The sequence below is a fragment of the Bufo bufo genome, chromosome 3 (assembly GCF_905171765.1).
Source record: "Bufo bufo chromosome 3, aBufBuf1.1, whole genome shotgun sequence".
NCBI classification, from domain to species: domain Eukaryota; kingdom Metazoa; phylum Chordata; class Amphibia; order Anura; family Bufonidae; genus Bufo; species Bufo bufo.
The window spans coordinates 165446025-165468183 of record NC_053391.1 but is presented as its reverse complement, the minus strand read 5'-3'; the positions used below and the strand labels follow the sequence as shown (position 1 = coordinate 165468183).

Here is a 22159-nt window from a genome sequence, read left to right as displayed (position 1 = left end):
TGAATATATTGTACAACTTAAATTTTGCATTGCAAATGAAAAATGTTCCATGATCAGTTTTCTTTTCAGCAAATAATGCCCATTGTATATACAGTAACAACCAGCTCATTTTGGGTAGAGATAAGCTTCGTATTTCATCTTCTTTGATCATCCAATGGGCCAGATGTTTAAGATAAGATAATCCTTTAATAATTCCACCATGGGGAAATTCACAGCAGCACAGAGAATACAAAAACTGCAAAATAAAGGCATTACAGTGACAGTAGATTACAGATAAAACGTAAAAACTAAAGGATAAAGATATCATGGCTTATAGAATTGAGTCTCTGGATGGAATGATATCCTCAGGAACCTGTAGGCGATAAGTGTAGTCTATCTTCGCTTTGAACAGTGTTGGTTGTACAGCCTAACAGCAGCAGGGAGGAATGACTTCTGATAGCGCTCCTTCTCACACTTGGGCTGAAGCAGTCGGTCACTGACTGTACTGCCCATTGCTATAACCATCTCATGCATGGGACAGGAGTTATTCTCCAGCATGGAGATCAGCTTGGATAGTATCCTTCTCTTACCTATCACCTGTACTGGTTTGAGTGGGTTCACCAGGACGGAGCTGGCCTTTCTAATCAGTTTGTCAAGTCTCTTCCTCTCCCTGGATGAGATTCGGCTGCTACAGTACCCCAGCAGGCCACTCCGAAGAAGATGGCTGATGCCACCACAGAGTTGAAAAAAACCCTAAGAAGTGCTTTCTGCACTCCAAAAGCTCTCAGCGTCCTAAGCAGGTAAAGCCTGCTGTGGCCCTTTCTGTATAGTACATCCATGTTATCTGTCCAGTCCACATCTGCAATGTGCAGACGCATATCTACAATGTACCTTTTAGGGACTCTTTAAATGCTCTGATCATATAGTTTCTAAAGGTCTCAGGTGTGGAATATTTAGAAGCAAATTTGGCCATACTCATTTGATAGCTGTTATGTGAACACATCTTCAGTAGAGATGAGCAAAGTTTTCAAACACTTGATTCGGACGCTTCACCAAATTTTTCCAAAAAATAGGATCCGATCCAAATGATTAGTCATGAAGTCCATTATAAATCAGATATTTCCTGGCTGAAGAAAGCATATATCTTGGGAGACATCACTGTGCATTGCATAGCTAGTCTGCTGTGGTAGTGACCATGCATCAGTATGAGTAAGCGTAACTCCTAGACTCAGGTCACACTTCATTTATTTGGTAAGTTACGGGTCAAACAATGACCAAATAACTGAAGTGTGAACTCAACCTTACAGGTCAATATTAGCGTCAGGTATAATGTACTTAATCGTGCAGTGGCCCAATATTCTACTTTAGAGTGAAATAGTGCTCTCTTTTTATACATCTGCTGATTTCACGTAGATTGCTCAAGAACTAGTTCTGTTACACACCGATATATGATATAAGTAGTGGGCCCATGACAGTGTGTAGTCAGAAGAACAACCCCAAAAAAATGGATCCTAGTGGAATTACTTACAGTTGCAAGAAAAAGTATGTGAACCCTTTGGAATTATATGGATTTCTGCACAAATTGGTCATAAAATGTGATCTGATCTTCATCTAAGTCACAACAATAGACAATCATAGTCTGCTTAAACTAATAACACACAAAGAATTAAATGTTACCATGTTTTTATTGAACACACCATGTAAACATTCACAGTGCAGGTGGAAAAAGTATGTGAACCCCTAGACTAATGACATCTCCAAGAGCTAATTGGAGTGAGGTGTCAGCCAACTGGAGTCCAATCAATGAGATGAGATTGGAGGTGTTGGTTACAGCTGCCCTGCCCTATAAAAACAACACAGCAGTTCTGGGTTTGCTTTTCACAAGGAGCATTGCCTGATGTGAATGATGCCTCACACAAAAGAGCTCTCAGAAGACCTACGATTAAGAATTGTTGACTTGCATAAAGCTGAAAAGGGTTATAAAAGTATCTTCAAAAGCCTTGCTGTTCATCAGTCCACAGTAAGACAAATTGTCTATAAATGGAGAAAGTTCAGCACTGCTGCTACTCTCCCTAGGAGTGGCCGTCCTGTAAAGATGACTGCAAGAGCACAGTGCAGACTGCTCAATGAGGTGAAGAAGAATCCTAGAGTGTCAGCTAAAGACTTACAAAAGTCTCTGGCATATGCTAAATCCCTGTTAGCGAATCTACTATACGTAAAACACTAAACAAAAATGGATTTCATGGGAGGATACCACAGAGGAAGCCACTGCTGTCCAAAAAAAAACATTGCTGCACGTTTACAGTTTGCACAAGAGCACCTGAATGATCCACAGCAGTACTGGCAAAATATTCTGTGGACAGATGAAACCAAAGTTGAGTTGTTTGGAAGAAACACACAACACTGTGTGTGGAGAAAAAGAGGCACAGCACACCAACATCAAAACCTCATCCCAACTGTGAAGTATGGTGGTGGGGGCATCACAGTTTGGGGCTGCTTTGCTGCGTCAGGGCCTGGACGGATTGCTATCATCGAAGAAAAATAGAATTCCCAAGTTTATCAAGACATTTTGCAGGAGAACTTAAGGTCATCTGTCCACTAGCTGAAGCTCAACAGAAGATGGGTGTTGCAACAGGACAACGATCCAAAGCATAGAAGGAAATCAACAACAGAATGGCTTAAACAGAAGAAAATACGCCTTCTGGAGTGGCCCAGTCAGAGTCCTGACCTCAACACGATTGAGATGCTGTGGCATGACCTCAAGAAAGCGATTCACACCAGACATCCCAAGAATATTGCTGAACTGAAACAGTTCAGTAAAGAGGAATAATCAAGAATTACTCCTGACCGTTGTGCACGTCTGATCTGCAACTACAGGAAACGTTTGGTTGAAGTTATTGCTGCCAAAGGAGGTTCAACCAGTTATTAAATCTAAAGGTTCACATACTTTTTCCACCTGCACTGTGAATGTTTACATGGTGTGTTCAATAAAAACATGGTAACATTTAATTATTTGTGTGCTATTAGTTTAAGCAGACTGTGATTGTCTATTGTTGTGACTTATATGAAGATCAGATCACATTTTATGACCAATTTGTGCAGAAATCCATATCATTCCAAAGGGTTCACATACTTTTTCTTGCAACTGTATCTAAAACCAAATACATAAAAAACAGAGCACTATTTCACCCCAATTACAGAATCAAGGCCTAATGGAATTACTTATGAATAAAACAATGTAAACCCCAATAGCAGTAGTATCATACCGCTATTTCATCCCAATTACAGAATCAAAACCTAATGGAATTACTTATAAATAAAACAATGTGGACGCCCCAATAGCAGTAGTATCAGACTGCTATTTCACCCAAATTACAGAATCAAGACCTAGTGGAATTACTTAAGTATAAAACAATGTGAACAACCTAAAAGCAGTAGTATTAGACCGCTATCTCACCCCAATTACAAAACAAAGCCTAATGGAATTACTTATGTATAACCCAAGGTGTAAAACCAAATGTGTGAAAAAATATTTAGAGTGCTATTTCACCCCAATTACAGAATCAGGGCATTATAGAATTATGTATGTTTAAAACAATGGACACCACAATAGCAGAAGTATTAGATAGCTTTTTCACCCCAATTAGTGTATCAAGGTGTAATAGAATTGCTTATCTATTAACCAAGGGGGAGCCCCTGCACTCTTCCTATGCCCGCCCTATAATGTGGATAAAGTCTCCCTATTATCTCCTTACACCGTCCCTGTGCTGTCCCTGAACTGTTCCAAACAGATAAAGGCTTTCTTAATCACTGTCTATAGCACCTGTCACATCTCTCCCTGCATTAAGTTCACAGTAAAATGGTGGAGATTGGACAGGATGAGGCTTTTTATAAGGCTGTGGCATCACAGGGGCTGGCTATCTGCTGATTGGCTGGCTGCACAACATTATGGGTGATCCTTCATTCCCGGGCTTCTCACTTTCCCTCTGTAACATGTGCAGTCAGGGGTGCACCTAGCCTTTCTGCTGCCTGAGGTGAAAACTGAAATGGCGCCCCTCCCTCCCCAATGCCAATTCCTTTACCTAATCCCTTCCCTTCAGTCCATAGCCCTTCAGCTGCCCCTCTTGCCCCCATATGGTCTGGTGCTGCCTGAGGCGATAGCCTCACCTGGCCTCATTGGTGGTGCACCCCTGTGTGCAGCAGCCATTTTAGAAAAAAATCAGACTATTTAACACAAATCGCCAGGAATTTTGAATTTGTGATAAATCAAATTTTCCTGAAATTCAGATCAAATTACACTTGTCTCAACACTAGTCTTTAGCGGACAGCTATTCTTTTCAAATCTTCCATACATTTTATTTTTGATCCTTGGCTAAATGTGCATGTTTTCTCATTGGGTATAGTAGGAAAAACCTTGGTTCATGTCTTACATCTCTTGGAACCAAAGAATTCAGTGTGTTGAAAAGGTTGTCTGGTTTTCTTATATTGATGACCTATTCCCAGGACAAGTCATCAATATCAGATTGGTGGGTTGTGACTAGCAGCCGTCCGGCCAATCAGCTGTTTGAAGAGCACGCAGTGTTCTTGCAATAGTTGCGTTCTCTTCCCTGTTTATGTGCTTGCCATCAAAATTGCAGCCGCGGAGCAGTGTAATTAGGTCATCAATAAGGTAAAACCAGACCTCTTTGAAATCCAATTGACAGATTCTTCTTTTCCTGAATGTCGGTGGTCAGTGGGGAGTCATGCTACTCCCATACAAATTAGATGGTCGGTCCTACAGGCATATGTGTGTTTGGCTGACATCTACGTAATGTTACAGCCTCCTAAACCAGTGAGATTAAAATGTTAGTTTGTCTGAAAGTATCTCATAGGACGATCAAGTTCTTAAAGGGAGTCTTTCACCCATACTGACCGTTTTTGAACACTAACACCATTCTCAGCATTATAGTACCCATATGTGAATGCTACTTACTGTTTAGCTGTCCGTCGCTTATTTCCTTCAAAAAACACTTTAATCCAATATTCAAATTAGGTCTGAAGGTGCCCAGGGGCGGCGTTCAAGCGGCCGGTGCCCAGGCCCCTATTCGCTATTCATATGAAACCCCTCCCCTTTAAACACTCAGGCCGGCCCTAAGTTCTTCTTATTACTGCCTCCCTTCAGTGTGAAATGCCGCGCCTGCGCCATGCATCCGAATCGCCGTGCCTGCGCACAGCATTACCCATTATGGGCATCGGCATCCGAGCATTTATTTTGCATGCGCTGGCCCCAACATCCCGATCTAGCCAGCGGAAGTAGCCGCCAGAGGCAGACTTTGTAGCATAGCAGCAAATGGAGCTTACAATCTAGTGCTCCATGGCTAATTCTGGAAAATACATATTCTAGCCCACTGGGGAGGGGGGCTAAAAAAGTTGTAAAAAAAAAGTTTTCTAAGTATAAACAAATAAAAAAATATGAAAATTCTAATCACCCTCCCCTTTTTCTTAAAATTAAAATAAATAAAAAATAAAAATATACATCACAGGCATTGTCACATCCAAAAACACCTGTGTTATTAAAATATAAAAATATTTATATCATACGGTCAACCACGTAACTGGAAAAAGCAAAATGGCTGATTTGCCATTTTTCATTGCTTCACTTCCCAAAAAATTGTATAAGTCAATAAAAACAACAAATTGCCCTGCAAAAATTGATTCCTAACACAGCTCTGTAGACATAGCTATAAAAAAATAAATAAACTTATGGGAGTCAGAATATGGAACTAGAAAAAAACTATATAAATGTGGTATAATTGCAGTCATACTGACCTGGTAAATGAACATAACAGGTTATTTTTACCACATACTATAAAAACGAAACCCGTAAAATTGTTGCTAAACTACGTTTTTCCCCCCAATTTTTCCCCAATTTGGATTGTTACCAGCTTCCCACTATATTGTATGCAATATGGTGCCATTAGAAAAGTATAAATTGCTCCACAAAAAACAAGCCCATACAAAAAAAATAAAAATAATTATGGCTCCAGGAAGACAGGAAGTGAAAAACAAAAATCCTCCGGGGCTCATGTGGTTAAAAAATAATATCATATTCAGACATGTTTTACTTAATATTTTGTAGCACAATAGGTTATCATGCTGCTATAACTAACAATATTGTTGCATCTAAAAAAAAAAAGTTAAATGGGAACCCATGGCATTAAAAAAAGTTTTTAAATGTTTTTTTTTTCTATATCTGTGGCAGTGTTTTTAAGCCTTATTTTGTTTTTCTGTCTTCATTTATATGTTAGATCCTTTTTTTTTATGTCCCATTGTTTCTCGGGGAATATGTTAGCTATCATATACACTCACCTAAAGAATTATTAGGAACACCTGTTCTATTTCTCATTAATGCAATTATCTAGTCAACCAATCACATGGCAGTTGCTTCAATGCATTTAGGGGGGTGGTCCTGGTCAAGACAATCTCCTGAACTCCAAACTGAATGTCAGAATGGGAAAGAAAGGTGATTTAAGCAATTTTGAGCGTGGCATGGTTGTTGGTGCCAGACGGGCCGGTCTGAGTATTTCACAATCTGCTCAGTTACTGGGGTTTTCACGCACAACCATTTCTAGGGTTTACAGAGAATGGTGTGAAAAGGGAAAAACATCCAGTATGCGGCAGTCCTGTGGGCAATAATGCCTCGTGGTTGCTAGAGGTCAGAGGAGAATGGGCCGACTGATTCAAGCTGATAGAAGAGCAACGTTGACTGAAATAACCACTCGTTACAACCGAGGTATGCAGCAAAGCATTTGTGTAGCCACAACACGCACAACCTTGAGGTGGATGGGCTACAACAGCAGAAGACCACTCATCTCCACTACAAATAGGAAAAAGAGGCTACAATTTGCACAAACTCACCAAAATTGGACTGTTGAAGACTGGAAAAATGTTGCCTGGTCTGATGAGTCTCGATTTCTGTTGAGACATTCAAATGGTAGAGTCCAAATTTGGCGTAAACAGAATTAGAACATGTATCCATCCTCTGATGGCTACTTCCAGCAGGATAATGCACCATGTCACAAAGCTCGAATCATTTCAAATTGGTTTCTTGAACATGACAATGAGTTCACTGTACTAAAATGGCCCCCACAGTCACCAGATCTCAACCCAATAGAGCATCTTTGGGATGTGGTGGAACGGGAGCTTCGTGCCCTGGATGTGCATCCTTCAAATCTCCATCAACTGCAAGATGCTATCCTATCAATATGGCCAACATTTCTAAAGAATGTTATCAGCACTTTGTTGAATCAATGCCACGTAGAATTAAGGCAGTTCTGAAGGCAAAAGGGGGTCCAACACCGTATTAGTATGGTGTTCCTAATAATTCTTTAGGTGAGTGTATATGATGGATCTTGCTGTCTACTGTGTAATGCAGACTAAGCATGAACATGATATAAACAGGTTAATGTTTGCACTGACCTTTTAGATAAGATTGACAGAAAAAATCCAGCTACATGTAGATGACAAATATATTTGCATGTAAAAAACCCAAGTTTTTGTAGAAACATTAAAATTGTGTTGCACTTTAGCTCAAGATTTAGGAATTAATTGGCCCTCAAAGATATGCTGGGATATGTCCCCATATGTGACCTATATCAAGAACGGAGCAGGGAAGGTGGTGGCTGGAGGACCCCGGGTTTCACCAGGTCTGGCCACCACCGAACGCTCTCCCCTTAGAAGAGAATGGAAGCATACTGCGCTTAGGCGGCCCGGCCACTGCTCCCATTCATTTCTAATGGGCCAATGGAAATTGCCGAGCCAATGCTATATTCGGCAGCCCCATAGAATTGATTGGAGGGCTGCTGCACATGTGCAGTACACCCTCCACGACTTTCAGGACTCCGTTTTCGGTGTAGATGCGGGTCCCACACTTATCAGACAATGGGGGCATAACATAGTGATATGCCCGCATTGTCTGAGATGGAAATACCCCATTACAATAATTTCTAAAGCTGACCATGTACATGAGACAATGATAAGCCTAATCTATCAATTGAACAAACAATCCCACCAGGAAACATGCCAGATTAATATGGCTCTGCGGGAAGTCTTTTTCTTTTTTTTAAACCAACTCCCTAGTCCTTGATAACAATGGCAAACTATCAGTCGAGTTCAGCCAGTCAATGGACAAAATTTTACGAGTGGCACATCATATTTCGAGCAGGCAATGATAGCTTTTTAAAAGACAGTTGGACAGAATGGGCAAAGTTGGCCATTCTGGCCAACTTTTGTCTTATGTGTATGGCCAACTTAATATAAGAATTCAGTGGGCTTTTTATGTTTGATACAAATAAATGAAATCAATTCTATCACTATCACACAGTTTTGTGGCTCTGATAAAACGAATATCTGCTCCTAGTTGACGATGCTGTGTTTGTCGATGGCTAAAGTGTATAACTCTTTCATAACCACTTTTCTAGTTTTCATTGTGTCTAGAACAATTTTTTCATCTACTTTCAAATATATTTTAATCAATGTTTACATTTTTTGCACATTTTATCTATTTTATTAGATATAGGGCAAGGGCATTTTTTATATTTTGATTCAGATTTACAAAAAATAAGTTCCATCAGGGATCCTATGTCTTATGTGTATGGCAAGCTTTATGTAAGTAACCAGTGGGCTTTGTATACTAGATACAAATAAATGTATGCTAGATACAACAACATGTAGGCTCTGATAAAACAAATATCTGCTCCTAGCTGTTGATGCTGTGTTTGTTGATGGCTAAAGTGTCTATCTCATTCATAACTACTTTTTTTCATCTTCTTTCAAATATATTTTATTCAATTTTATATATTTTTTTTATTTTTTTAACTATTTTACTGCATATAGAACATGTTTTATATTTTAATTCAGATTTACAAAAATCAGTTCTATCACAAAATATTATGGATCCCATGAAAATAAATCTCTATGCCTAGTAGTTGTTGCAGCAGTTATAGTAAATAGGAGGTATTATCTGAGAGTTTAGCCATTTTGTCAATTTAAATGATCAAATTTGAGTGTTATTTGGTATAATTTTCACCATGACAAAAATGGCTAAAGATTAAATAAAAACAAAGTTTGGTCTGTTAATTTGTGGATCCGCCAAAATTATGTAGAGGCGCCGACCTCTGCATAACTTTGGCGGATACAGCACCACTTCTAAATCTAACCCAGCTCATTTACTACTCCTAAATTAGACGTAGAAAATGATGAATGAGACGGGCCTGCTTATCCCCTTTCCCGGCCCACGTCACACCCACTTTGTTAGACCTGTCGTAAGCTGGGAAAAGTTGTAGCTTGCGATGAAAGGAACCTTTGCACCACAAACTAAGCCAGAAATATGCCTAGTATAGATGTATTTCTTTTAGTTAATAACCCACAATGTTCTTTGTACACAATAGATCATTGCAGTATTTCACAGTTCATGCATGCATACATAAAAATAATCATCTCTTGATTTTTGTGGCTACTTTTCCAGTTTTTCAATATGTACAAAACATTTTTTTCATCTACTTAAAATATATTTTCTACAATTTTAACTTCTCTTGAATATGTTTTTACTTTTTTTTTACATATAGGGCATTCAATTAACCTACTAATATGATGCAAAAACCATTTCACCTTCTCTTCATTGCAAATATATAGCATTTTCCCATCAGTTTTTGATTTTCTTTATATGTTTGCATACAATGTAACAGCTTGTTACATTATTGTATAACAATATTTTTGTATCTCTTTTTTTCTCTTTTTTTCAAGTTTTTATTTTTATTAGCTTTTTTAAAGCCCCCTATATTTGAATTACCGTTTTCTTTTTATTCTTCTTACTGTTACCCTCAGGAGCCAACACAAAGAAACAAGCTGATGATATAGCCAATAATGACCGTGGTGAAGATGAAGGTATATATATATATATATATTTTTTTTTTTTTATATATATATTCAAGCTCGGTATGATGCATGAATATTTTTTTTTTCTTTTTTATTCAATAAAATTTTTTCTCCTATGGCATATATTCTTAAAATTTTTACTTCTTGAGCATTGAATATCATTTTGATATCTTTTAATTCGTTTCTAATCTTTTTTTAACCAATATACAAAATTCACAAGATGACATTGGGTCGCACGTGCATGATTGATTGCTTCACTGATAATTCAAAAATAAACATGTGGTTTATACATTTCCACAAATCAATACTGTAGGGGAAAACTCCCAGAATATTTTAAAACCCATCAAACAGCATTAACATAGATACTTAGATATTTTTGCAATAAGGGTACATTATGAATTATAAAACATGCTTTAGGTGTGGTACAGAATATTATTCAATTTCAAAGCTCATTATACGAAATGATAACATTATTTTATATATCTATGGATATTCAATTACTGCATATATAATGTTCTTTTGTCATTTGATAAAAAATGCTGTTGGCTATTTGAAAGTGTGGATGTCTTGCAGTGTATTTTTTTATTTTTATGTATTCCCTTTCAGGATTCTCAATTCAGTAACCCCTGAAATAAGAGCAATTTGACGTGAAAGTGAACTCACTTAATCTGCCACTCACATTCTACCCTGGCTGCAACTTGAGCATAAATCACATCCCAAATACAGTTCACCCAACCTAAATACACTCTTCTACCGCCCATTGTTATGACTGACCAGATGCCAATCTGGTAACTCACAAGTACATACTGTATAGGCATAAAATTCTCTTAGATATCAAACAGGTAAAACACTGTTAGGTATAAAACACTTTTAAACAGCTTAGGAATGGTTCTGGCTCTCCCCTTGTCATGTTCCAAGGCTTTTTGAAAAGTCAGACTTTGATTCAACTTCCAGAATGTTGCGCTGGTGGGATTTTTTTTTTTCCCTGGGAGATACCTCTTTTTACAAGATTTTTATACAAAAAGGGCACTGCTTACAAAGTCTAAATAGACAAGTAAAATAACATACAGAACATGTAATAAAAATTATAGAAAAATAAGAGAAGACCAATTATAAGCTGAAGTCCCTTCTGCATCCCTGAAGGTAGGAATATTATAAAACACACCTCAATAAGAAGTCTGATCTCAACTGTATTAACCCCATTGTACTACATCAGTCATATTTTATACATTAACTTCTAGGTTCTGGTTTCTAAGCCATCCTTCTGCTTAATTATCCAAATCTCTTCTATATGACTGGACAGTAAATTGATAAGAGGGTTTAACAGGCAGTAGGTGTTGACCCAATGTGCCGACTAACCAGTTTGACTTTTGTATAAACCTAAGGGGGTTGTCCTGTTGGTCCTCTGGTATTCACTCTTTAACCCTTATACAGGGATCTGGACTTTGCTCCAGGAGACCAACCAGGCCAATACCTCCTACATTAGTCCCCATGTAGTTGACAGCTTATCCACTTGGATCAGAGACACCAGTGCAAAGCACTGAAGGAGCAGGCAGCATTTGTACTTAAGAGACAAGCTAGGATGAAGGCAGAAATAGTACGTGCACATCTATAAAACAAATCCAAGAGCAGGACAGACAGCAGAGGATCAGAGGCTGTAAACAGTCAGAGTTTGTATATGGGTAGACAGACAGAAAAAGCACACCTTCACTATGGCAGATCCAGAGGGGGGGCAACAGAGAAATTTCCCCCCTCCCCCCCCGGAGCTGGCGGCGGCGACAGAAGTGAGGGGCGGCAGCGGCGGGGCACAGGGAGATGAGCGATACAGATGGCTGTGCTGCGGGAGGGAAGGGAGAGGCGTGTCCCTTCCCCTTCCTCTGATAGGCTGCAGGCACTAGGCCGGCCGCCTGAGCCGTACAGCGCGGGACACAGGCCAGAAGAGGCCTGCATTGCATCGCTGACATGGAGGTAAGTATAAGTGCTTTTTTTTTTTTTTTATATATACAATACTTTTACTGGCACATGGGGGGGGCTCTTGTTACTGGCACATGATGAGGGGGGCTGTTATTACTGGCACATGATGGGGGGGCTCTCTTAGTACTGGCAGACTGACACATGATGGGGGGCTCTTATTACTGGCACATTGGGGAGGGGGCTCTTGTTACTGGCACATGATGGGGGCTTTTATTACTGGCACATTATTGGGGCTCTTATTACTGGCAAATAAGGAGGGGGCTCTTATTACTGGCACATGATGGGGGGCTCTTATTACTGGCACATGATGGGGGGCTCTTATTACTGGCACATGATGGGGGTGCTTTTATTACTGGCACATGATGGGGGGCTCTTGTTACTGGCACATGATAGGGGGTGCTTTTATTAATGGAACATGATGGGGGAGTGCTTTTATTACTGGCACATGATAGGGGGCTCTTATTACCTGCACATGATTGGGGGGGGCTCTTGTTACTGGCACATGATGGGGGGCTCTTATTACTGGCACATGATGGGGGTGCTTTTATTACTGGCACATGATGGGGGAGTGATTTTATTACTGCACATGATTGGGGGGGCTCTTGCTACTGGCACATGATGGGGGCTCTTATTACTGGCACATGATGGGGGCCTCTTGTTACTGGCACATGATAGGGGGTGCTTTTATTAATGGAACATGATGGGGGGAGTGCTTTTATTACTGGCACATGATAGGGGGCTCTTATTACCTGCACATGATTGGGGGGGCTCTTGTTACTGGCACATGATTGGGGGGGCTCTTGTTACTGGCACATGATGGGGGGCTCTTATTACTGGCACATGATGGGGGTGCTTTTATTACTGGCACATGATGGGGGAGTGATTTTATTACTGCACATGATTGGGGGGGCTCTTGCTACTGGCACATGATGGGGGCTCTTATTACTGGCACATGATGGGGGCCTCTTGTTACTGGCATATGATTGGGGGACATCTATATGGGCACATCTTACTGGCACATGATTGGGGGCACATTTTACTGGCACATGATTTGGGAACTTATTACTGGCACATTATTGGGGGCACTTATTACTGGTACATTATTGGGGCACTTATTACTGGCACATTATTGGGGGCACTATAGGGGCATCTACTGAGGCCACAAAGAAGGGGTATTTTATATGGGGGCTCTGTACAGTAGAATTTTATACTGGGACACATTATGGTTGGTACTATGGGGAAGGGGGGAATGGAGTACTATGAGGTCATCTACAGGGGGCACTAAGAAGGGGTATTTTATACTTTCAAATTATGGGGGACACTGAGGGTATCTACTGGGGCACTATATATGGGGCATTTTATACTGATATATTATGGGGGGCACTAGGAGGAAGGGGGAAGAGGAGCACTATGGGGGCATTTACTGGGGGCACTATATAGGGGCATTTTATACTGGCACATTATGGGGGCACTATGGGGACATTAGCTCAACTGGGGGCAATATAATATTCTACATCTTCACAAATTCTCGAAGTGCTGATATTTGGGATAAAAATGTGCGATTAGAATATTTGCGATCAACACTAATGTTATAGGGTACAAAAAAAAACAATATGATCTGCAGAGGAGAAGGCATTAGAGAAAGAGAATGGTTCCAGTCCCCACATAGGATGCATTCACCTCTAGGAAGAACTGTTTGGCAGGGTCTGGGCGATGGAGAATGGAGGCTGAATAGAAAACCTGCTTAACAGGGCTTTTATATTGATCACCAATCCTCAGGTAGGTGGAGGTCTGATACCTGGCACCCTTACCGATCAGCTGTTTAAAAAGAAAGTGGCGCTGCATGCGAGCGCTGCTTCCTGTTATTTACACTACATGTCGTCTATGTGTCATCTCCCTTGCAGCGATGGCATAGTGTAATTACAAGTACTTGCTCCATTTAAGTGAATGGAATGAGTACTTGTAATTACACTTGGTTCTGAGACAGCGGACAGTGTAATGAATCGGAACCATCACTCACATGGAGCGATACCTCCTCTTCAGTTGATCGGCGGGGGTGCAGAGTGTCGGACCCCGGCCAATCAGATATTGATGACCTATCCTGAAGTTAGGTCATCAATATAAAGCCAGTGCACAACCCCTTTAATGGACTTGAAGGCATTTCCAGCCTCAGAGGACCATACTCTGGGATTTACCCCTTTATAAATAAGAGCAAAAATAGGTGCTGTAGAAGAATATGGAATATATTGTCTGTAATAGTTAGGGTACTTTCACACTAGTGTTATTCTTTTCCGGTATTGAGTTCCGTCCTAGGGGCTCAATACCGGAAATAAACAGATCAGTTTTATGCTAATGCATTCTGAATGGAGAGCAATCCATTCAGTATGCATCAGGATGTCTTCAGTTCAGTCACTCTTACGGTATTTGGCCAGAGAAAATACCGCAGAATGCTGCAATATTTTCTCCGTCCAAAATTCCAGAACACTTGCCGGAATGCCGGCATTATTTTCCATTGAAATGCATTAATGCCGGATCTGTCACCAACTGTTCCCGCAAAACGGATCCGGTTTTCCAGTCTGTGCATACTCAGACCTTTAAAAATGCAAAAAATTTATAATAAATACTGGATCCGTTTTTCCGTTTGACACCGATGTTTCAATGCATTTGTTAGACAGATCCGTTTGCACACGATTTCCAGATCTGGCAGGCAGTTCCAGTGACGGAACTGCCTGCTGGATCTTCACAATGCAAGTGTGAAAGTACCCTTAGCTAATCTGGCTTGTAAACCAGATTAGCATTGCAGAGGCCAAAATGTTTCACCAGCTATTTGAAATGTCCGCCTTGGGTGTTCAATGAGGTTTTCCATTCATCCACCTCACAAATCGGAATTAGATTGTAGTTCCCCCAGAAGTGCCAGTTTGGTAAAGATATTGGCTCCACAAATTCTCAAACAGCTCATAAATTAGTGTCAAGGAGTATTTATTTTTAGTTGTTATTTTATTTACAGTAGGTTGCAGCAGGCAATGGAAGGCTGAAGATAGCCTTCTTTCTTTATTCATGAAGAACCTGGCTTCAGCCAAGGAGGAGGATTTTCAAAAAAAATCTCTTTCCAGGTTCTACTTGATGCAGGGCCAGACTGGGGATAAAAACCAGCCCTGGAAAAAGTTGCATACCAGCCCCACAGCATTGTGTCCTTATTTACTTGTTTATAAAAGGCAAAAGCATTCATTTTAAAACACGTGTGTAAACACGAATATGAATTTTGCCCCACAATAGCTCTTTTGTAGAACCCCCATTGCTTATATTATCACAGTAGACCAGCTTTTCCCAAACAGGATGCGATAACGATATGCGATGCAATATTTTAAGGGAATTGTGCTAGAGGTCTATTTGCAGTGTTATGGGGGATCTGTGGATGACACTGTTATGGAGGGGATCTATAGATGACACTGTTATGGAGGGGATCTGTGGATGGCACTGTTATGGGGGATCTGTGGATGGCACTGTTATGAAGGATCTGTGGATGGCACTGTTATGAAGGATCTGTGGATGGCACTGTTATAAAGGATCTGTGGATGGCACTGTTATGGGGGATCTGTGGATGGCACTGTTATGAAGGATCTGTGGATGGCACTGTTATTGGGGATCTGTGGATGGCACTGTTATGGGGGATCTGTGGATGGCACTGTTATGGGGGATCTGTGGATGGCACTGTTATGGGGGATCTGTGGATGGCACTGTTATGAAGGATCTGTGGATGACACTGTTATGGAGTGGATCTGTGGATGGCACTGTTATGGGGATCTGTGGTTGGCACTGTTATGAAGGATCTGTGGATGGCACTGTTATGGGGGATCTGTGGATGGCACTGTTACGAAGGATCTGTGGATGGCACTGTTACGAAGGATCTGTGGATGGCACTGTTATGAAGGATCTGTGGATGGCACTGTTATGAAGGATCTGTGGATGGCACTGTTATGGGGGATCTGTGGATGGCACTGTTATGAAGGATCTGTGGATGGCACTGTTATTAAGCATCTGTTGATGGCACTGTTATGAAGGATCTGTGGTTGGCACTGTTATGGGGATCTGTGGATGGCACTGTTATGGGAATCTGTGGTTGGCACTGTTATAGGGAATCTGTGGATGACACTGTTATGGAGGGGATCTGTGGATGACACTGTTATGGAGGGGATCTGTGGATGACACTGTTATGGAGGGGATCTGTGGATGACACTGTTATGGAGGGGATCTGTGGTTGGCACTGTTTCAAAGGATCTGTGGATAGATGGCACTGTTAAGAAGGATCTGTGGTTGGCACTGTTATAAAGGATCTGTGGATAGATGGCACTGTTATTAAGGATCTGTGGATGGCACTGTTATGGGGGATATGTGGTTGGCACTGTTATGAAGAATCTGTGGTTTGCACTGTTATGGGGATCTGTGGTTGGCACTGTTATGGTGATCTGTGGTTGGCACTGTTATGGGGATCTGTGGATGGCACTGTTATGGAGATCTGTGGATGGCACTGTTATGGGGGACCTATGGATGATGCACTGTTATAGGGGGTGTGTGCTATGACACATAGGGCCATGAGGGGGGCCTGCATAAGATGCTATATATGTGAATGACACACACATAGCATATTATGCTGGCCCCTCTCATGGCCCTATGTGTCACAGCATTACTTTATTAACGTCCCCTCGTGTGTCCTAAACCACACACATAACTGTCTTTGTATGCAAAGTCTTTCTTTACTGCTGAAACAATCGCTCTCCTATTGAAACTCCTATTGATATTGAAAATCTCCAGCCTCTCTGTACTCAGCCTCCTACCTGACACACAGCCCTAAACAGCCGGATGACAGCTCTGCACAAGCAACAGCTAGCAGGCTAAAGGACCTTCCGTGATGTCATGATCATGTGATCAGTCACATGTGTGGGAGGAGTCAGGCTCCGGGCAATGTCCGTGCTGGAGCCTGCTGTTGGGGGCGGGGGATGGGCTCCTCTATCTGTCAGTTACTCTGTGTAATATACTGCACCAGCCAAGGAGCCTCCTCGCTGTCGGCACGGCCGGCCGTGCGGCAGTCAAGGCTACCGGCCTAACGGGAAATTCTCCCGGTATCCCAGTCCGGCCCTGACTTGATGTATACTGACATGGTCAGAGTTTTAGGCAAGAATAACAGTTAGACCTTGTAGAGGAGTTGTCCCTGGCAGCAGAGCTATAGGATAGTAAGATAAGTATAAGGTCAATTAGGAGGCAACATCTCAATATCATTCTAATAAAAAACATTGACATAGCTGGCATCAGCAGGAGGCAACTCGTGCAGATTTTGTGGAACAGATGAAAGAGACTGAACAAGTGTCAGTCAATGGAGGTGATATTCAGATCCCCAAAGCAGTATCTCTTCCATGTCCCAGTCCAGGACACAGCTGTGCAGATGGAGCCAGGATAGCCCCAGTAGCATAGAGCTGGTAGACACAAGTAAGAAAAACAAGGAGATTTTCTCTCTGTGGCATGCACCCACTTTAGGTCTAAGGGCACGGCAACAAACTAAATGTACTCTGAAAGAGCCCTGTTAACAACAGAAGTCACCACCAAGGGTTTCTCAAGGCATCAAATGGTTTACCACGGCCTGATTGGTTCACCACAGCCTGATACAGGAAGGCTGATCCTAAGTGCAAGGAGGTCAAAGTGGTAAATAGAATACCACCACAGGACAATAGCACAGGTAATGTTAATCTAGGAGAGGAATGATCTTCACCTAGGGTAAATTCTCCTACCGACCCTAGGCTTGGAAGTTTTCCTGCCTTAACAGGGCAGGTGGGGATGTAATGTAATCTAGCTCAGCAATACAAACAAAGATTTGGAGCGCCTATGCAGTCCCTCAAACTTCAGTCACCCTGATGCTGTCCACCTGTATGGCTTCAGGAGTAGCAGTTACAGAAAAAGGAGGTCTCTAAAATGCCAGTGCTGAGTGAACAGAATTTTTTCTCATAGCCAACTTCTTTGTCACGTTCTCTGAATCACAGATCAGTGCAGGTGGCTAGAGAAATCAAGGCCTCCAATGTGGATGGTATTTAGCAACCCAATAGTTTGTCATTAATTTGTCCTTGACAGACCCTCCCAAAATGCTACCACTACACTATTATTATTCCAGTCCAGCTCCTAGGCCTGGAACTGAATGGTGTATTGGAGAGAGGAGGCAGCAGAAAAGGTATGCCCTGGTTCCTCCAAGACTGCAGAATATCTCCAGGAACTCTTGCAGATTACTAATATTTGGGTCATCTCTCTCCTATGATGTGTTGTCCCAGACTAGGGCTTTGTCACACAGAAGAGAAATAAAAAAATGTCACATTGTTCTGGCCGCTAGTAAAATGGTGAGACAGTAAATCAAGCTGAACTGTGCATTGGTTAATAAATCCACAACATGGGGGCATGGCCTGAGCGGGCATGTAGGAAGATGCAGCAGCGAGAGCTCCCATCCTGTTCCCTGAGTGTCCAACATCATCCCCGGTCTGTAGCGCCACGCAGTACATACATAGACCACAAGTGACTCACCTGTGTCAAGCGTCTCACTCCTCTGCCGAAATGACCCGCACAGATAAAAAGGAAAAGGAGCAGAAGGATGTCGGGCCTCCGGCAACGCAGAAACAAGATGATGCCGCAGCGGAGATGCGGGCCGCGGACCTTCTGGCCCGCCTAGGTAGATATGCAAGATCCTCCTCTGTACCACCCCAGACACTGATGAGCACCTCCCCTGTAGACTCCCTAGGGGATGAACCCATGTGCAGCCATAAAGCAGGCTCTGATGGGACAACTATGATACCTAATATGGTGGCCCCACCAGCAGCAGGGGGGCAAGATAAGCAAGAAAGTGCCCCCTTAGCTAATACATCAACTCCACATATGGAACTGGAAACTCCTACTGCTCCTGGAGATGAGCCCACTATTAAAGATATCTTCAATGCGGTTAAACACTGCAGCAGTTCATTAAACATTCTGAATACAAATATGGGCAGTTTGCCAATTCAGTCAGCCTGATGCTGTCCATCTGTATGGGTTCAGGAGTAGCAGTTACAGAAAAAGGAGGTCTCTAAAGAATCAAAGGAGGATCAGAGGATCAAAGAAGTGGAAGACAGAGTGAGCACCATTGAAGATTAGATACCCCGGTGAAGAGAGATCTTGGTAGAATTTTACATAATGTGTTTTTATTGATGGCAAAAAACAGATGACTTAGAAGATATGTCACGCAGAAATAATCTCAGGGTGATTGGGGTGCCAGAAAAGGCTGAAGGGTCCGACCCAGTGGTGTTTTTTGAAGATTGGCTAACTCTTAAAATTGGCAAGGACTCTCTATCCTGTGTGTTTGCAATTGAAAGAGCACATAGGGTGCCATTCTGTGCTCTGCCACCGGGGGCCCCAACTCGTCAACTTTTGATGCTACACTTCAGGGACATAGACATTATCCTTAAAAAAGCAAGGGATCACCCTGGTCTTTTAATCAATGGGAGCAAAGTATCCATCTTTCCGGATTTTTCCGCTGAGGTTCAGTGCAGAAGAGTAAAGTTCCAGGATGTGAAACACTATCTGCGGGACCTACAGATTCCCTACTCTATGATGTATCTGGCCAAGCTATGAGTGGTAGCACATTAAAAGGTCTACATATTTGAAACACCGTTGGATGCGGCACAGCGGGTGGAAACCAAAGAACGTTCCCTTAAAGTGTCAGCAAACACTGGTTGACTATGTATCCTGCAGGTTTATGGGACTCTTAAGGATCCAGCACGGGTCGAGGAAAGAGACTGATAAGTGCAATATATTGTTTCAGTTTTTCTGCTTGTCTATATAGTCTTAAAGGGAACCTGTCACCAGTTTTATGGTGTCCTAACTAAGGGCAACATAAATAAATGACTGATTCTCTTAGCAAAATGCTGGGTCACTTTCTTTAATTGACCCAGTCAATCTGCCAACATCTTGTATTGAAAAGCTCAAGCTGCTAATGATGAGTCATGAATATTCATTAGCTCCTGACTCTCCCTGCCTACCTGCTGCTGATTGACAGTTTTTTTCCATATGAATCAGCAGCAGGTGGGAAGGGGAGTGGCTATATCTCTGGTGGTGGATGCTGAATACTTGTCGAGCGGCCTATCTGACCATTCCCCTATGCTTGTTGTTCTTAAGTTATCTGTAAGGAGATTGTAACGGTCACGTCCACACACACACAGGGGGAAGGGTAGTGACCACTGCGCTCCACCCTCACCCCTGGCCCTGCCTACTTGCCTCACGAGTCCTGATGACAGGGGACAACTGGACGGCAGTCCCTAACTTAGGATATGTGCAGGGAAGACAGACAAGACAAAATACGGAACATGGACGGACCGGGTCAGAACCAAGAGAGCTACGCAGTACAACGGATTAAGCAAAGAATGGTCAGGAGAAGCCGGGGTCAAATACCAGGAGAGTAGCGAAGTACAAGAGGAGTCCAAAGAGAGTAGTCAGGTGGGAGCTGATGTCACAATACCAGGATGTATGCGCAGTACAGGAGGAGCAGGCAGAGGATCGTCAGGGAACAGGATCAGGTAAATATTCAGTAGTCCAACAAATAGCCAGGAACCTAGAAATTAACAGGCAACCTGTAGCCAGCAGGCTGCCTGTATTTATAGTGGGGAGTGAGGGTCATGTGACGTGGCCAGCGTCACATGACCGACAGACCAACCAGTCGAGCACCGAGTGATCAGCTCGGCGCTCAAGGCAAACTAGGAGCAGGGAGCCACCCAGCTAGTAAAGCCGCCCTGGGAATGAGGTCAAACACAGAACCTCATTCCAAAAGCAAAGCAACAGTTCTGCGGGCAATGGGGGACCGAGTGCACCTTCGGAACCCCGTGACAATACCCCCCCTTTTACGAGGGGCCACCGGACCCAAGGCTTCAGGTGATGGCTTTTCAGGGTGTTCTAAATTAAATTTACGAACCAGTCTAGGAGCATGAACCTCCATGACAGGTACCCAAGATCTCTCTTCAGGTCCATACCCCTTCCAGTGAATCAGATACTGCAAGGAGTTACGCACCTTCCTGACATCCACTATTTTAGACACGACATACTCGACAGCATCATTAACAAGAACCGGCGGAGGCGAGGCTTTCGATGGTACTACCGGTTCAAAATATTTTTTAAGTAGAGATTTATGGAACACATTATGAATGTGGAATGACTCGGGCAGCTCCAACCTAAATGATACCGGGTTAATCACCTCCGTGATCTTATATGGACCAATAAAACGAGGAGCAAATTTTCTAGAAGCTACCTTGAGAGATAGATTCTTGGAGGACAACCATACTTTATCCCCAACCTGAAAGTTCACCCCCCTTGAACGTCTCCTATCGGCCTTGAGTTTTTGAGAACTTTGAGCCTTTTCTAGGTTCGATTGAACCCGGGCCCAAACTGTGCACAGTTCGGAGGAGAGTTTATCAGCTTCAGGGTTAGAGGAGGAGACGGACGACCCAGAATGAAAACGGGGATGAAAACCATGGTTACAAAAGAAAGGGGAGACCCCAGCAGAAGAATTGACACGGTTATTCAGAGCAAATTCAGCCAACGGAAGGAATTTGACCCATAATTGCTGGTCATCAGCAACATACAACCTCAGGAATTGTTCCACAGACTGATTAAGGCGTTCAGTCTGCCCATTACTCTCAGGATGGTAGGCGGAAGAAAAAGACAACGAAATTTTACATCTTTGACAGAAGGCCCTCCAGAATTTGGACACAAACTGCACACCCCTGTCCGAAACAATATTTTCCGGGATGCCATGTAAACGAACAATCTCTCTCACAAAAATAGACGCCAGGGTTTTAGCATTCGGAAGTTTAGACAGGAGAATGAAATGAACCATCTTGCTAAACCTATCGACCACTACCCAAACCACAGTCTTAGCCTCCGCCAGCGGTAGGTCAGTTATAAAGTCCATCGAGATATGGGACCAGGGTCTACTGGGAATGGGTAGGGGTCGTAGGTTACCAGCAGGGCGAGTCCTAGGTGTCTTAGACCTGGCAAAAACCTCACAGGCTGACACGTAGGACTTGACATCCCTGGTCAGAGTGGGCCACCAATAAGATCTAGAAACCAGATCCTTAGTGCCCTCAATACCCGGATGTCCACAAAAGGCAGAATCGTGACACTCACCCAACAGCTGGAGACGAAATTGTACGGGAACAAACAACTTATCTGTTGGGGTGGATGCCGGTGCCAGATGTTGTTCAGCCTTAATGCGAGCCGAGATATCCTGGGT

General features: G+C 42.5%; 1 protein-coding gene across 2 annotated transcripts in view; it reads left to right on the top strand.

The window, feature by feature from the left end:
- Positions 1 to 22159, top strand: part of NLGN4X (neuroligin 4 X-linked) — a 378225-nt gene that overhangs the window by 98871 nt on the left and 257195 nt on the right. The window contains exon 2 of one of the 2 annotated variants that reach the window (XM_040421827.1): positions 9844 to 9903. The exons of the other annotated variant lie outside the window; for it this stretch is intronic. Coding sequence (XP_040277761.1) covers positions 9844 to 9903 — 60 coding nt within the window. The remainder of the gene's footprint in view (positions 1 to 9843; positions 9904 to 22159) is intronic. 2 annotated transcript variants of the gene reach the window in all.